Below are 18,879 nucleotides of genomic sequence, written 5' to 3'. Positions count from 1 at the left end.
AATTGGAGTCGCTATTTAGGAAAAGATAGAAGTGCTTCTTTGCTGATGAAGCATCTTGAGGCACCTGGTGCGTGGTGACTGAGTCTAACAAAGACATGTTTTCCATTTCAAGTGTCAAAGTGGATTATCCACAACACTCTAAGGTGGCTGTAGTCTTACATAGCCCAAATGACATACCTTGGAGCTTATAGAAGCCACCTTTTCCCAGTCAGCCTCAGTTTGCCAGTACCCTGTCTGCATGCCCTAGTAGAGAAATTCAGGGTGTCCCAAAAAGAATGACCTGATTTTAACTTGTAATAATATTGAGACAAATGTCACTAGGTAACAGAAACAGTGCTATATGTAATCAGCCTGGTCTAGAGTTTCAGAAAATATCCGCTAAATGTTGCTATGAGTGCTGACCTGGAGTGTGCAGCCAGTCTTATGTAATATGGCGTCCACACAATAGAAGGCGTAATGTGTTAATGAATTTAGTTGTACTCAATCAGTGATCGCAGTTCAGCGGGTGTTTCATATTCGATTTTGTGCTAAACCACCATCACCAAAGAAGATTTGACAGTGGTATAAACAGTTTGAAGAAAAAGGGTGCCTCTGTAATGGCAAAACTCCTGGCCAGCCACACATTCCTGAACGAACAGTGGAACAAATCTGATGAGCATTTGAGCGGAGTTTACGCATAATGCTAGCCGAGAACTTGCATTACCGCGCATGACAGTGTGGCGTGTGTTACGGCGTCATTTAGCTCTCAAACCATACTGATTACAACTGGTACAAGCTCTTTGAGATACTGACAAAGTGAAGCGAGTGGACTTTAGCAGTACTATTCTAGAGAACACGGAAGATGACACTTTTATGTCACTGTTGATATTCAGCGATGAGGCAATGTTCGATGTTAGCGGTAAGGTTCACTGTCATAATGAATGTAGGCGTGGGCTCAAAAATCCTCATGAAACAATTGAACATCAACATGATTCACCAAAAGTGAATGTTTTTTGTGCTGTTTCGCAAAGCATGGTTTATGGGCCATACTTTTTTGAGGAAGAAACTGTAACAGGACAATTGTATCTTGCATTGCTATGGAACTGGTTATTCACACAACCTGACTCTGACAATTCAATCTATCAGCAAGATGGAGCACCTCTGCACTGGCACAACAAATTGTGCAGCTTCCTCAATGCAAAACATGCCTCAACGTTGGATAGGGCATACAGGACCGCAAGACCAGGCTTTACACTCTTGGCCTCCTAGGTACCCTGACTTAACACCATGTGATTTCTTCCACTGGGGATACATTAAACAATGTGTTTACATTTATTCCTTACCTCGTGACACTGATGAACTAAAAACCAGAACAGCAGCTGCTACAGATTCAGTGACAGAAGACACCTTGTGCTCAATTTGGGATGAATTCAGCTATTGGCTAGATATCGTCCATGCAGCCAATGGAGAACATACTGAACATTTATGACAGATTTTTATAAACTTCTGTCTTTTCTGGGTAATTAGGTACTCCATTTGTTGTTGTTAAGCCCTTCTTCCTAATAAATAATTCTGTTTAAAATTGGGTCATTCTTTTTGGGACACCCTGTATTTTATTCCTCTCAAGTAATCTGGGGTGTCATCAATGCTTGACAATGGGTAGACGTCTTTCTTTGTGATTTTATTCAGTCATCCATAATCAACACAGAAGCATCATGTGCTATCCTTCTTCACAAGCACCACAGGAGAGAATCAGGATACTCTGAGGGTTGTAGTGTCATCTTCACCTCCTGGATTATCTGTACTTCAGTCAGTAATGCCCTATAAGAGTATTTGGTGGATGACCCCAATGATGCTACAACATTTTACCATGAGTCTCTTGGTATGTTTTTTTATTCCAGGTTTTAAAGAATCCAAAAACTGGTGCAGAATGGATAACACTCACTAACATTGTTTCTTGAATTGGCCAGATCATATTGGCTGTTAAATAGTGGTTTCCTATTGTATGTTGTCTGTAGTGGTAGCAGAGCACAATTCTTTGTTGATGGCATTAAGCTGCATTTCCTGGACTGGTTTGGCCATCCATACATACATTCCTTTAGGAACAAGCAGTGGCTGCTCATGACAATTAGTGATCCCAAGTTCTTCTTGACCACCTATAATGCTTATGATCAACACTGGCATGTAGATTTATTTTTTAATTGAATAGTGTTTTGCAATTGACAGGAGCATCAGTGTGCATCTCTATTGATGACAAACTCTCCTCATTGACGATGGAAGAATAAAAACATCTTCAAAAACAAACAAGTGGCCAGAGCAGTCTTTGTTATGGGTGCCTGCTGAAATAACTTTGTTAAACTGGAGCTCTGATCTTTCGCAGACTATGACTGCTTGTGATGCCTGTTAGATGTCCTTCCAAGAATATTATTATAATTACATTTTGATAGAATGACTAATTTGAAGGGCTATGTTCTGCCATTGATAGTTATTGTCACAATACATGTTCCTACTGACTGGACACATTTCCCATTTGTGACTTTCAGCACACTCACTTTTATATCTCAAAGCATAGTCTTCTTTACATGGTAATGATAAGCATCCTACACTACAGAAAAAGAAGTGTCTTTGTCCGCCAGTGCCTGGACACATTTGCCATGAATGGTAATGTCACCGATATTTTCAGACATCTTTGTGGATGGATAATTTTCATCTGTGGCAGCTTCACCTCCATAACTGGTTGCCTTGCTTAGATTTTCTGAATTCAGCAGCTAGGCGAGTAGCTGGTACCTCTGTAGTATGCTGACAGGGAACAGTTATAGCCTGTGGGGGAGCAATCTTGTCCATGTATGGTGATAAGCTTCATGCCACAGGTCAACTATAGCTGTCTGTAGTTAGCTGGCATGAACACAACTGCAGTGATGATTGGTAGTGTAGAAGGCTTCAAAAACTTGTTTTCTTTCTCTGTAGTAATGTAAGTAACCTGGGCATCTGCAGAGGAAACACACTGGTGTTTTGTCCTCTGTCCTTGAGATACCTGTTCTTCTGCAGGGCATTATACTTCAAGGAGGAGCTCATTGTTCCCTTTAGATGCTGGCTTTGGTCCACATCCAAGCTAAAGGAATCTGTTCTTCCCATCATGTTTGACTGGTGGTGGAGACTGGCAGTAAGATCAACAGACACTAATACTTCGACAGCCTCGACTATCTCCTTATGTGCGCAGTTAGCATTCATAGCTTCTGTCTCTTGCTTACTTGATCTGATAGTTGTGCCTGTCATAAAATGCTGCATCTCTTCTCTCACTACTTAGCGTATCAGAAAAGTGAGGTCATGATGGTGTTCTACAACTGCCATAGGGCAACATTCAGGAGTCAGTCATACTTCTTTTGTCTGATTCTTTTCCACAGCATTTCCTCAATGCACTGGCACTACTTGATGAATTCCTGGCTTGTTACAACTCCTTTATTAGAAGAGTTTGGTATATCTCTTCTGCAACTCCTTTCACAAACTGTGAAACTTTTTTGGCTTCTATATATTTGGATTCATAATGTGGCACAGAGCCAAAACATTCCATATGCAGGACTGTGTCATTTCCTCAGGATGTAGGACCCTGTTCTTCAATTTTTATTCCACTAAACAGACATGCTGCTGATTGTTGTCAAATATCTTCTTCAGTGCAGCCTAGAATTATCAAAGCTATTGAGTTTGTCTGCATTGTTCTCAACCCACTGTTGAACTCTGCCATCCAAGTAAAAGTACACAACTCCTAAACACATTATGTCATCCCTCCAATCATATTAGGTGGCTTAGCTGAAGCTTCTCAGCCATTTCATTGGATCCTGACCAGTGTTCCAGAAAACACGATGGATGTCTGATGTGGAGCTAATTTGTTTCTGTTTTTGAGTGCATTGGTATGTGCAATATATGGACCTTGGGAATGATTTACTACTTGTATACCTATTCCTGTCCATGCAGATTGATGGCGTTTACATTGCCTAATTGGAGCCACAGTGATGTTGATGTTTTGAAGAAAACTGCATTTCCATAAAACTATGTCTCCTTGTGACCATACTCATGTCTAAATCCAAAAGCAGGGTCATCAATGAAGTACAACACTTAGCAATTAAAGCACCTTTATTTTGAGCACCAATGCACAGCCAGAACAGAACTGAACTCCTAGATTGAGAGTGCTGCTGTTTATACAAGCACAGAATATAAAAACATTACAAACAGAAGAATTTTTGAGAACCTTCCAGATATGATAAATACTAAATAACAAGTAACTACTGGTGGTCAGGTTTGAACTGGTGACCTGCAGCATGTTCACCAAAGACACTAACTGCTACACTAAACAGCATAAACAGCATAGAGCACTTCTCGTGGCAAAATCGTAAGACTTATGGTGCTGAATGACTATGTTAGCACTGCTCTAAACTGCAAGTTGGATAGAGATGATCATGAACCTAATGAAAGTTTGGAATGATAGTATAATATACTCATGTGAAACAGTTAACCATATTATGTGTATAAATGTGATCAAATAAAGTATAGTTCCCAGTGTATACTTCAGCTTGGATAGGGCAAAATGGAAATGGTTTGTGTATGAAATGATGTTTCAATAAAAACCATGCATGAAAATGTCTCTCGTATATACATTAATCCATTAAAATAATGTGCTATATTGCATGACCTTCATAAGTTATGATAGACATCACATTGTTGTTTAACTAACCGTAACTCTTTTCATTTTATCCAGAGTAATGGACAAAATTACAGAAAAATGTTTAATAGGGCATTATCTGTATTAAACATAGAGCTATTGCTTAATTTTGAAGAACCTTGATCATAATAAATCAACAATCTGTAGGGAAATGTAAGTACCACTAATCTCCTAAGAATTGAATATTTACTCAAAAATATTGGCCATTTCTATTTACAAGAAGTAAATAATAATAAATAAATTGGAAAGTCACTAGATCGTATGTAATATTTTAAATATAATTGTCTAGCGCATATTCCAAAAGTATAAACACAATCTAAAACTGTTTAAATCACTTACTTTGTATAAATTGTAACACTTTCTCTTACACAGAAACTTACCATAAACAGACATCTGTCAAACTGGTTTTACACATGCTGCACAAATTCTGGATTTAAGAATGAGAAGCCCATGAATTCAGTCTGGTCGAGATTCATCATGAACAGTTTGTCAGTAGGAGTTAGATCTGTCTTCTCTGATGTGAACTGCTTATCAAAATTACTGACATCTTTACGATGTTTCTATAAGAAGAAAAAGTTTTAGGGTGAATATGTCATTTAAACTACCCAAAAGTTACAGGGATATTACAAGACACATCACAACATCCATTATGGAAAGTCCAGTATGCAAAATAACAATTACTGTCTAGGTTTTCAGCTCTTGCCCAAAAGGTGATGAGCTACATAGTGAACAGATGAACACAGCTAAGGCGGTACATGTGTAGCAGTTGAATCTACTCATTTGCTTTGAGTTATTGTAAAACAAAGTACTTTGTGTAATGCTTGTACTGAGACTTGGTAATACTTGAGAATGAGGTCAAATCTGACAACTACACACAAATCTCCAGTGGTTTCTGTGCACTTCTCACTACTTCACCTTCAAAGAGAGCAGTAAAGAGAAATATGAACAAGTCATAAAAAAAAATGACAAATAAGAGGAAAGGCAGCTATTCACTCATAGATTAATAATGGATGGTGCATGAATACAATTTTATTCTACTATTTAATATAATAAACAGCAATGTTCCATATGTCATATACATTGATAAATTTTCACAGCTCTCATCAAACAGAGGAAATATGGCTACTTTCTAGAAAATTTTGTATTGGTGAATTATATTTGATTCTTAATTCTCAAGCTGTTACTTAGATAATGAAAGGGAACTTTAAACAGTAAGAAGGCTAGTTGGAATGATGGATCTTGGCAATTCACTTAATAGCTAATGCATAAAAATAAATGGAAGCATTTATCTTTTCATGTGATGTCTTTTTAGTTTTAAAACATTAATACACTGAGGTAAAAATTCTGAATTTTCTGTTGATAGAATAAAATGCTCATCTCAAATTCATATACGTATCATAAGAACAAACTAAGTAAGAATTATTATTATATGATTTTAATCTTACTATTTTTGGCTTGAAAGGAGGCTGGACTTCACGGTTCTCAATTTTCTCCCAGTCAATCCTTCTGAAAAATGCATGACCTCTGACATCCTCTTCTCCACTTGTCCCACATCCAAGTCTTTTCATTGGGTTCTTAGTAAGAAACTAAAAAAAATAATATAAAATTGCTGAGCAGTGCAACAGCTTCATTATTTTTGACATATTCAAGGAATCCTGGAGAGATACTAACCCCTTTGCATGCTTCTTTTGCCTCCTTTGATAAGCTCTTAGGATATGAGACATTGTGGTCAGTGATTGCAGCAAAAAGTTCTTCTTCATCTTCACCATCAAATGGAGGCTGTCCAACAAGCATTTCATACAGCAATACACCATAAGCCCACCAGTCCACAGATTTCCCATAAGGCTGATACAAAATAATCTGAAAGTGATATTATTATGATAAATTCGACACTCTCTGACACTTTCTGTTTTAAGAACTGTGCTAGTATACTCAAGGGTACACACTGCAAGATGGATGGAGAAATAGTATTCTGAGATTACACTGCAATATGAAAACAAAATCATCAATCTCACAATCAGTAATTAGATACAGCTTTCAGTTTGCAGTATTATGTTAAAAAACTGTACAGCTGTAAGAACCTAACAAATGCTCCTACGAGATGGATTTGGATTTAATGTATAAAAACTTTTCCATAGACTTTTTTCGGCAAACTGATATAAAATTCTAAACTTCAACAATGTACTCTGTTCCCTCCATCAGGAAAACAACTGACTCTTAAAGAGGGATGTACCCTGGAACCAGAGATATAAATCAATGATACAACACAACTTTCATCAATGTTTCCAACAAGTAAGGGTCCAAGTCTGTAGCCCACTCCATCATAGCCTCCTGATATCAAACACCCACTTTCAATCTGATGCAACAACTCTGGCAAGATTTTATATGGTAGAGACTGAAGATGCAAAATATTATTTCTATTGTCCACCATGAGCCTGAATGCACCTGATGGCATTGTGAGCACGTAATGTAATAAGAAAAGAATATAAGGAGAGCAGAGTTGACTGGAAATCGTTCTAGCGATGATACAGGCTGCAAATGGATAAATACACTTACATAAGTGGCTCTTACAGATGGCAGATTGCTATGGCCCAGAACCTGGAAATAAGCACCTTGGAAATTGCAAAACTCATTATCTCTTTGTGTTGTACTGTTGCGAATTGTGGTTCAAGGATGGTGAAACTACAAACTATAAGTAGGCAACAAGGTGTTGCACCATATGTAAGCCAGGATAGGCAGCAAAAATCTGTGTCAAATCTGATTACACAGTACAGAGCTGTTGCAGAAGTTGTTGTTGTTGTTGTTGTTGTCTTCAGTCCTGAGACTGGTTTGATGCAGCTCTCCATGCAACTCTATCCTGTGCAAGCATCTTCATCTCCCAGTACCTACTGCAACCTACATCCTTCTGAATCTGCTTAGTGTATTCATCTCTTGGTCTCCCTCTACGATTTTTACCCTCCACGCCGCCCTACAATGCTAAATTTGTGATCCCTTGATGCCTGAGAACATGTCCTACCAACCGGTTCCTTCTTCTTGTCAAGTTGTGCCACAAACTCCTCTTCTCCCCAATTCTATTCAATACCTCTTAATTAGTTTTGTGATCTATCCATCTAATCTTCAGCATTCTTCTGTAGCACCACATTTCAAAAACTTCTATTCTCTTCTTTTCCAAATTATTTATCATCCATGTTTCACTTCCATACATGGCTACACTCCATACAAATACTTTCAGAAACGACTTCCTGACACTTAAATCTATACTCGATGTTAACAAATTTCTCTTCTTCAGAAATGCTTTCCTTGCCATTGCCAGTCTACATTTTATATCCTCTACACTTCAACCATCATCAGTTATTTTGCTCCCCAAATAGCAAAACTCCTTTACTACTTTAAGTGTCTCATTTCCTAATCTAATTCCCTCAGCATCACCCGACTTAATTCGACTACATTCCATTATCCTCGTTTTGCTTTTGTTGATGTTCATCTTATATCCTCCTTTCATGTCACTGTCCATTCCGTTCAACTGCTCTTCCAAGTCCTTTGCTGTCTCTGACAGAATTACAATGTCATCAGCAAACCTCAACGTTTTTATTTCTTCTCCATGGACTTTAATACCTACTCCGAATTTTTCTTTTGTTTCCCTTACTGCTTGCTCAATATACAGATTGAATAACATCGGGGAGAGGCTACAACCCTGTCTCACTCCCTTCCCAACCACTGCTTCCCTTTCATGTCCCTCAACTCTTATAACTGCCACCTGGTTCCTGTACAAATTGTAAATAGCCTTTCGCTCCCTGTATTTTACCCCTGCAACCTTCAGAATTTGAAAGAGAGTATTCCAGTTAACATTGTCAAAAGCTTTCTCTAAGTCTACAAATGCTAGAAATGTAGGTTTGCCTTTCCTTAATCTTTCTTCTAAGGTAAGTCGTAGGGTCAGTATTGCCTCACGTGTTCCAACATTTCTGCGGAATCCAAACTGATCTTCGCCGAGGTCAGCTTCTACCAGTTTCTCCATTCGTCTGTAAAGAATTCGCGTTAGTATTTTGCAGCTGTGACTTATTAAACTGATAGTTCAGTAATTTTCACATCTGTCAACACCTGCTTTCTTTGGGATTGGAATTATTATATTCTTCTTGAAGTCTGAGGGTATTTCACCTGTCTCATACGTCTTGCTCACCAGATGGTAGAGTTTTGTCAGGACTGGCTCTCCCAAGGCCGTCAGTAGTTCCAATGGAATGTTGTCTACTCCTGGGGCCTTGTTTCGACTCAGGTCTTTCAGTACTCTGTCAAACTCTTCATGCACTATCGAATCTCACATTTCATCTTCATTTACATCCTCTTCCATTTCCATAATATTGTCCTCAAGTACATCATCCTTGTATAGACCCTCTATATACTCCTTCCACCTTTCTGCTTTCCCTTCTTTGCTTAGAACTGGGTTTCCATCTGAGCTCTTGATATTCATACAAGTGGCTCTCTTTTCTCCAAAGGTCAGATGTAAGTGTTTCTGAACACAAGTGTTCAGCCCACATTGTTGAACATGTGGATCAACAGCAGACAGCTCCTTTGTGTTCCTGTGTTGATCCCACAGCAGTATCAGTTACATGTGAATCAAAGAAAAATGTCACTTTGTTGAAAGAATTACACTGTGTGCTAAACTGGACTACTGATTATGACCAGCTGCTCAAAACAGGCATCACACATCTGATTCAGGCCAGTGGGAGCAGTATTATCTCATGGGGGATGTTCACTTGAGCTTCCATAGTAACAGAATGTACCACAACAGCTGTGGACCATGTGATCTCTACTGTAAAACACTTGCACCCCTTCATCCCTGATGTGTCTGATAATATGAATTGATGTTTTGTATAAGAAAACAAATCAAAACTGAGGATATATATATATAAGTATGTTAATAAAACTGTTCAAAGAAATGATGTTTAAATTTAAACAAATATTAAAGCCCAAAGGCAAGAAAATATATATGCGCAAAAACCAGTAACGATACAAAATCGTATACTATGAGATAAAAGAACAAGTTCTAGAATTATTGAAATTTCCATGCAAATAAAGAAGATGGAATACATGCTAAAATGAGAAACTATGTATGTTTGTTGTGATTTACTAAAGTAAATTATAATGAAAACATAATAATGTACTACACTGATAATCTTGTATAAAATTTATTTTGTGATATATGGACGCTCTTTGTCACACTGTTATGTGTAGTTGTCATGAAGACTGATATTTTGTTTGAAAGTTCTTTGAATAAATGGAGATTATAAACAGAAGTTTCAAGTTTATAAATTAATAAAACACAGGAGAAATCATTCTGCATGAAAGGTACATATCAAAATGGAAATTCAATTTAGTAGTTTAACACTGCTGTCACCACAGGTGGAATCTGAAGCTGTTTTATCAGCAACAAACAACACAAATTTATTGTACCTTTGCTAAGTTACTATTTGTATGGTAAATTTGATGGTACTGGAATCTTAAAATGGTGTCGAAAGTTCTAGAAAATTCTGGTAGAACATAAGAATGTCCAAGCAGAATGTAAGTCTCTGCCATATTGTTCTATTGCAAGCTTACTCAAATAGGAGTACTACAAGTGATATACAATTGTAAGTGACTTGTAGCATTCTCTTGATCTTTGTTTCCCCTCATCCCTACAACAGGTGTCTGACTAACTTGGCTCTCCTGTCTAATCTTCTCCAACATATGAAGTTCACTTCCTGAATGTACTGCTCAGCCGTTACCTGTTTTTGTAATTTTATACTTTTATCGCATGAATTTTGATACAATTAATAGCATTCTTTTTCTGACATATTCCTACACTAAATTTTGCTGAAAACCCACAAATCAACAGCACGTTCCTTATGCCTGGCAGACAGACAACTGCTGGTGGTAGTGATCATGTATGTATGAGATGCGTTTGCTATTGTGTTGTGTGCATGTCTCCTTTTCTGAAGAAGGCTTTGGCCAAAACGCAAATGTGTAACACCCTCTTTGTTGCACCTGTGTGCAACTCAATGTTTCATCTTTACAGTGAATAGTAATCTATCCTTTTCCTAATACCACAATATTGTGAAAAGGAAAGTTGCTACTCACCATACAGTGGAGATGCTGAGTCGCAGATAGGCACAACAGAAAGACTGTCACAAATTAGCTATTAACCAGTAAGGCCTTCATCAGAATTAGATGGCATAAACACACATATACACTCATGCAAACACAACTCACACACATATGACTGCAGTCTCGGGCAAATGAGGCCACAATGTGAGCAGCAGCACTGGTGCATGATGGGAGTGGTGACTGGGTGGGGGTAAGGAGGAGGCTGGGGCAGGGACGGGAAGGGCCAGTAGGGTAGGCATGACAGACAGTGACGTGCTGTTGAGGAGTGCAGAGAGATGAGGTGGAAAGAGGGTAGGGCAGCTGTGTGGAGTCAGGAGGTTAGGCGGAGGGAGTGGAGAGGTGGGGAGGGGGAAGGGATAGTGGAAAAGGAGAGAAGTAAAAAGACTGGGTGCGATGGAGGAATGAGGGCTGTGTAGTGCTCGATGCTGGAATGGGAACAGAGAAGGAGCTGGATGGGAGAGGACAATGACTAACGAAGGTTGAGGCCAGGAGGGTTACGGGAACATAGGCTATATTGCAGGGAAACTTCCCACCTGCATAATTCAGAAAAGCTGGTGTTGGTGGGAAAGATCCATATGCCACAGGGTGTGAAGCAGTCACTGAAATGAAGGATGTCATGTTTGGCAGCATGCTCGGCAACAGGATGGTCCACTTGTTTCTTGGCCACAGTCTGTCGGTGGCCATTCATGCGGACAGACAGCTGTTGGTTGTCATGCCCACATAGAATGCAGCACAGTGGTCGCAGCTTAGCCTGTAGATAACATGACTGGTTTCACATGTAGCTCTGCCTTTGATGGGATAGGTGATGTTTCTGACTGGACTGGAGTAGGTGGTGGTGGGAGGATGTATAGGACAGGTCTTGCATCTAGGTCTATTACAGGGGTTTGAGCCATGAGGTAAGGGTTGGTAGCAGGGGTTGCATAGGAATGGACAAGTATATTGTGTAGGTTTGGTGGACAGCCAAATACCTCTTTGGGAGGGGTGGGAAGGATATTTCTCATTTCAGGGCACGACAAGAGGTAGTAGAAGCCCTGGCAGAGAATGCAATGAAGTTGATCCAGTCCTGGGTGGTACTGAGTTAGAAGGGGAATCTGGGAAATCACCCACAGGTGAAATACTTTGCTTTGCCAGCATTGAACACGTGCATGAGTCCAAGTTCTACAATCTTTCTGCGCGCCAAGCCATACAAAAGACTAGCGATCAGTTTAACTGTGACCTGCTGCCAGGGTGACATGAGTTGTGTAGGCTATCAGAAGTGTATCTATAGAATGAGGAAGGCAGAAGCAGTAGAGATCTTCCATTAGAGACTTTGAAAATTAGTTTAATGTTTGTGACAGAAACTTTGGTCAGTTTCAACTGAAGGTGGGGGGAAGTATCTTTCAGAAGATCCTTAAGCTCCTTGTCCAACTCTTGTGCTTTGGTCATCATCATCATCATCATCATCATCATCATCATCATCATCATCATCATCATCATTTTCTTGAGGCCTTATTCCCACTGCAACACAGGGTTGGCCTTGTTACTATTGATTTGGCAGTGTTAGTTGCAGAGGGTGGCCGGATGCCCTTCCTGCCACCACCCCAAACCCCCCCGGGACAGAATTAGTGTACCCCAGCTGTCTGCATTTAGTTTAAGCCATGGAATAGTGTGAACATTTTTATTTTTTTCCAAAATGTCTACGAGTTGTGTAAGTGAGGTGGAGCGTGGGGACCAGCCCATTATTCACCTAGTGGGATGTGGAAAACCGCCTAAAAACCACATCCAGGATGGCCGGCATACCGGCCCTCGTTGTTAAACTGCCAGGCAGATTCGATCCGGGGCCGGTGTGCCTACCTGAGTCCAGGAAGCAGTGCATTAGCACTCTCGGCTACCCTGGTGGGTAAACTCTTGCACTTTGGTCATTTGAGTAAAATCTACTGTGTCCATTATACTGTTTACAAGGGTTTGGCAGTAAACTACTAAGTTGTTAATTCCTGATATGTGAAGGATATTGGTGCTGAACTCAGCAATAAATTCCAATTGATTGTATTTCCATAATGAGCATTTATCATTGTTTTGCCTGAAGGTGTAGATGAGTGGTTTGTGGTCTGTGTAAGTTGCAAACTCTCTTTCCTCCACGTTCATGATAAGTAGGTAATAGATTCACAAACTGTGAGTAGTTTGTGATTGTATGCATTCAATTTTTGTTGTGACAGAGAGAATTTATATGAGTAAAACGTGAATGACTGCCATTCTCTGTCCACATATGTTGTAATGCTGCAACAATTGCAGTGTGGCTTGCATCCACCACCAGTGTGAGAATTGCTTCTAACACAGTGTGTGTAAGGAGTGACACACTGCTTGGCTGCCTCAAAATCAGTGTTCATATCATTCGTCCACAGTGCTGTCATTTTTCCCTTATCTTCAGGGAGACAATTTTGTGGTTAGAGGCTCTTGAATCTCTGTTGATTGGGTTACTTAACACCAGTAAATTCCCAGAATACTGCATAGTTCCTTTGCAGTTTCCAGTTGTAGAATCTTCAATATGGCTTCTACTTTTTTCACAAGCAATAATCATTCTGCTGCTGAGATCAGATGGCCTTAAAAGATGATCTCACTTGGCAGTATTTAATACATCCATGTATTTATACACGTGCCTACAGTTTTGGGTATGTGTTGTTGATATTCCTGTGTTGTGGCTGAAAAATCATGGAAGTCATCAAGGCATACAATGCAATAAGAAAAACCTTGTATTGCTAAGGGCACATTAATCTGCGCAATGCGCTGCACTTTTTCCACACCAAGTGTAGGGGAGGCTACCAGGAGCTACTGGAGGGGAATATGATGCCTTCCATCAACATTACATTGAACTCTGGTTTGGCAAAAGCATAATGATCTAGAGCAAGGCATTTTGGTCTACATGAAACTGGTGGGTTTGCAGCACTGTTAATATACTGCATAGAGTGGTGTACCCTTTTTCAGAGTGCCTGGGGGTTGTGGGATATGCTCCAGTAGCTTGGCATACCTGTTGCCTGTTGACTGAATAAGTTTGGCATCATGCACAGCCATGCTATGTCAAAACCCCATAGCAGGTACGCCATGTCGACAAGGCATGCATTGGCGATGTCTGGCAGCATGTGATAATGTGCGAGGAAGTTAGTTCCAGTTAGGGGTTCTGCCATACCTGCTATGGTAAATATCCAAGTGAAGGTATGGTGTAATCCCAAAGCTAGTTGTGTGTGTTGCATGCCACAGGCCACTATGGATGAGTTACTGGCTACAGAGAGGTGGAACAACATCTGTGGCCAATGTTTATGCAACAGGGCCCATGAAACAATACACAAATTGAATCCCATGTCCACTAGAAACTCCTGTTCTGCCTTTCGATCAGTTATGAAGAGGTTCGCAGGAGAGCTTCTGTAAAGTTTGGAAGGTAGGAGATGAGATACTGGCAGAAGTAAAGCTGTGAGACCGGGCGTGAGTCGTGCTTTGGTAGCTCAGATGGTAGAGCACTTGCCCACGAAAGGCAAAGGTCCCGAGTTCGAGTCTCGGTCGGGCACACAGTTTTAATCTGCCAGGAAGTTTCATATCAGCGCACACTCCACTGCAGAGTGAAAATCTCATTCTGGAAACATCCCCCAGGCTGTGGCTAAGCCATGTCTCCGCAATATCCTTTCTTTCAGGAGTGCTAGTTCTGCATGGTTCGCAGGAGAGCTTCTGTAAAGTTTGGAAGGTAGGAGATGAGATACTGGCAGAAGTAAAGCTGTGAGACCGGGCGTGAGTCGTGCTTCGGTAGCTCAGATGGTAGAGCACTTGCCCGCGAAAGGCAAAGGTCCCGAGTTCAAGTCTCGGTCGGGCACACAGTTTTAATCTGCCAGGAAGTTTCACATCAGCGCACACTCCGCTGCAGAATGAAAATCTCATTCTGGAAACATCCCTCAGGCTGTGGCTAAGCCATGTCTCCGCAATATCCTTTCTTTCAGGAGTGCTAGTTCTGCAAGGTTCGCAGGAGAGCTTCTGTAAAGTTTGGAAGGTAGGAGACGAGATACTGGCAGAAGTAAAGCTGTGAGACCGGGCGTGAGTCGTGCTTCGGTAGCTCAGATGGTAGAGCACTTGCCCGCGAAAGGCAAAGGTCCCGAGTTCGAGTCTCGGTCGGGCACACAGTTTTAATCTGCCAGGAAGTTTCAGGTGGAGCAAAGTTGACTGATAACTGTGCTTACTTCTGATTGCCATTGCTATTTGGGAAAGTGCATGGTGAAGTGCATTTCTATGTCTGGTCTCTGAAATTTTGATGATACTGACAAATTTCATGCTCTGTTGCACTGCCTGTTGCTGGAGATTTCTTAGGGGAATTAGTTCTAGACCTCCTTGGAAGTGACCTCTAGCATTTCAGAGTGTAACTCACTGATGTTTTTGCTCAGAGCTTCAACTTTTTTCATGAGGCTGTCATAACCCATGCGTGTCACTGTCAATATACTGCTGCATGCTGCCACTGTTGAACTGCACGAGGATCGCACAACTGCATCCCGGATTCTATCTGCCAGGTCTGGTATGACATTTAGTGACATCTCTGTCTGGTACACTATAATGGCAGCCAGTTGCTCCACAGTGTGTGCAACAGTGTACCCCATACTGTGCACACATTGCCCTTCTGCGCAGATGTTGGTGGTACTGAGATGACTTTCTGTCCCTAATGTCTTCCTGCATAAGTGCTCACCCCCTCACTCTTCCTGTGAAACTGACACACTGTGGATCAACTCTGTCTTGTACCGTATGATTCTATCTCAGAAGGCATGGTTATTATGTCCTTTACTTTTGTGGTGTAACAACTGTCTAATTGGCTGACCACTAACACAAACTTTGTGGAGCCTGCTGTTAGTCCAGCACAGAAAAAAACTTGCCTCAACTGAACTATAATGCTGGGGTAGTCATGCTGAGAGCCTTTATACAGTGCGTACATCTACCATATCAAAAATTCGTGACTCATGAAAAATCAGTTATAATTTAACTGTATTGCAGTTAATTGTCACTGGGTTTATCACACTGGGGTCACCACTGTTGCAAGACTAGTTGATAGCCTTCTGAACAGACCATGAAGTGCTCATAACTCAGCCAGTACAGATGAAAAATATTAATTCTGATGCAGCAAGAACAACTTTTATTTTAGAATAAATCAGGGCACTGAATGACAAGCAGAATAATCCAAACCTCTAATGAAATGAGAAAGAATGATCATTAAAAGGTAAGTATATCAATCAAGCTTGATCGCAACTAAGTGAAGCTTTTTTGTCAGATAAAACAGTCATGGAGTGTCGCACTGCAGCAAAGTGACATTAACCACAGTTCTCCTGGTGCACAGGGCACGAACTCCTTCTGACAGCTTCACCACACAAATCAACTGACGACTTGTTATCGGAGTGTGTTGACATCCACTGCTAGAAGTTCATAAATAATTGCTGTACAGTTTTTGTCAATTGACTAAATTTTACAATTTATCACAAAGGTACATTCAAACATATTTCAGTAATGAAGAAACTTTATACGTAATGGAATTTTAAATATCAATGTCTTCTGTAAGATAAAAACTCCTCATCCAAATTAAATGCACCATAAACATTAGCAAAGTATAAATTACTGCTTGAATAACAACAACTTTGAAAACATAACCCATGAGAGAATTTTGATGGTTATTAGGTAATCGTTGTTCAAAAGTAATTTGCATAAAAAGTAAATTTAAATTCGGTAATCTGATTTATTGCAACAATCAACATGGTACGGTTAAAGGAACACTAGTACATAGGCAGAAAATTTGGTCTTTTTTCAGCAAAGCACATTTATTTTGAAGCAGAAGAGAGAAATAAACAGACAATAATGTGGAAGTAGCCATTTTATCAATCATTGTTATATTGGTTAACATAAATTTGCTGTTCACACAAGTCAATATTACACATCAGTATCCTTACCTCTGGTGCTATGTAGTCTGGCGTCCCACAGAATGTCTTTGTTGTCTTGTCACCAGTTATACCTTCTTTGCACATGCCAAAATCAGCTATCTTAATATGTCCATCCTGATCCAGAAGAACGTTGTCCAGTTTTAAATCTCGGTATACAATTCCTCGAGCATGAAGGAAAAATAGTCCTATTGCAATCTCTGCAGCATAGAACCTAGAATTTATTTAAATTCATTAGTGCAAGCATCTTATAGAGGTTTGAAATACTATTAATAAATCTGATAAAGCTATCAAACTTACACAGCAACAGGTTCTTTAAATTTACCACACTGCTGTATCTGGAACATTAAGTCTCCTCCATTCACATATTCCATCACAAAATACAAGCGGTCCTGCAATGAAGTAATGAACTTTAATTAAATCTGTACTTTGGTGAACACTGTACTCATTTCAACATTAAAATACAGTTCAGCCACACTAACGCATATTAATTTGCATATCAGATAGAATTATGTGCAGTTCAAAATAAGAAAAGTGTTTGTTGTGCTTAAAGACAGACTTCTTTGTTGTGCTTTCAGTGAGTCTTACTACATGATTTTAATTTTGCCAGTCTGTGATAATGTTAGAGCAGAGTTAGTGGAAATGGTTACACGAAATTCTAAGACTTTTACTGATATTCCAGTTATGACAGGTCACATATGTAACAACAATAAATTGTAGAATCTGCAGGCTTGATCACATTTTGATTTTCCTCAAAATTTGACTTCTATGATTTATTTAAATATAAATACGACCCCTCTCCTATAAAAAAACAAGTGACCTCATTTCACATTATGAGAGTTTTAGCACTATATTTAAATTGTGCTTTCTGATAAGAAGTTAAAATATTTTGTGTCTTAAGTTCAGGCTTACTAGGCCTGGATAGACAGTTGCTCCTGGCACACTAACATAAGCAGGGCTATCTGTGAAAGCAACCATGTGATCTACGAATTAAGCTGCAACCGCAGAACCACTTTCTACATTGTCATGACAAGTAACAAGTTGTCTTTCTACCCAAATAGCCACTGCCAAACTGGCCACGAAACAGCTCAACCACACATTTGCTGAACATGCTGCCCAACTTTATGTGCTTCACTTTAATGACTACTTCATGGAGCGTGCCATCTAGTTTCTTCCCACAAACACCAGCTGTTCTGAATTGTGCATGCGGAAACTCTTCCTATAACATAACCTTCATTCCTTGTAACCCCCTTGGCATCCAACTTCACTACTCCCTATTCTCCACTGACATACTCCTTTCCCTGCTCCCACTCCCGTACTATATATGCCTTCTATGTCATCTATGCACTTACATATTCCTTTTCTCTTCTCCACATCCTCATCCTAGAACAGCTTCCTGAGGCTGCATCTAGCAGTCCTGTCCTGTCCCTGCAGGCTCCCATCGGCAGCACTAGCATCTTTCCCCATCCCCATCCTGTTATCGTTTACTATATTTTTGTTGTTCATGCAGTAAAACTTCAGTACAAGGCATGACATTTTACTTTACTACTATGCCACTACTAACACTATGTGCAACACATTTTGCAGACCGTATCTGTATATACCATTGCATGTACCAGCAAAATTATATCATTGTATGACACGTAGTTCAGGAGATACGATGTCATAAACATTGAGATTTGTAATGAACTAGCTTTTTATTAAAACAGAGCACCAATTACCCAGATTATACTCTTTCAGTGTTTGATAATGAGGGTGTGTAGCGACTTACAAAGAAATTTAAATATAATTTCAACCCTTTTCTAAATTTTTTATTGCTTACATGCTTAATGTCAAGTATTTAACACATTAATCACACATCTGAAGCTGTTTTAGGCTTGGAAGTTTGACACTTCAAGGAATCAATGGTTTACTTTTGGTACTTTATGTACAGGGTATATTGTATGTGAACTGGGGGCCTAGAAATGACGGAGAGGCTCCGTCCCCGCCACAGCAGTGGTCCACAACCCCATGACAACTACTGCAGTTCACTTCATCCCTCCACTATCCCACGCCAAACCACTCTTTCAGGGTTAATGTGTCAGTTCTGCCCCCCCCCCCCCCCCTCCCTTCCTG

General features: G+C 40.0%; 1 protein-coding gene across 2 annotated transcripts in view; it reads right to left on the bottom strand.

Annotated features, from left to right (window-relative positions):
• The window catches only part of LOC124550957 (protein kinase C, brain isozyme), a 133,915-nt gene that overhangs the window by 13,070 nt on the left and 101,966 nt on the right, over window positions 1–18,879 (bottom strand). For both annotated transcript variants that reach the window (XM_047125776.1, XM_047125785.1), the window contains exons 8-12: window positions 17,065–17,156; window positions 16,777–16,978; window positions 6,368–6,556; window positions 6,142–6,282; window positions 5,077–5,256 (exon numbers count right to left, since the gene is read on the bottom strand). In XM_047125776.1, the coding sequence (XP_046981732.1) occupies window positions 5,104–5,256; window positions 6,142–6,282; window positions 6,368–6,556; window positions 16,777–16,978; window positions 17,065–17,156 (777 nt within the window). In that variant the 3' untranslated portion in view covers window positions 5,077–5,103. The remainder of the gene's footprint in view (window positions 1–5,076; window positions 5,257–6,141; window positions 6,283–6,367; window positions 6,557–16,776; window positions 16,979–17,064; window positions 17,157–18,879) is intronic.

Source organism: Schistocerca americana, chromosome 1 (assembly GCF_021461395.2).
Source record: "Schistocerca americana isolate TAMUIC-IGC-003095 chromosome 1, iqSchAmer2.1, whole genome shotgun sequence".
Taxonomy (NCBI): Eukaryota; Metazoa; Arthropoda; class Insecta; order Orthoptera; family Acrididae; genus Schistocerca; species Schistocerca americana.
Note: the sequence above shows the minus strand (reverse complement) of the source record. Positions and strands in the feature narration are given on the sequence as shown.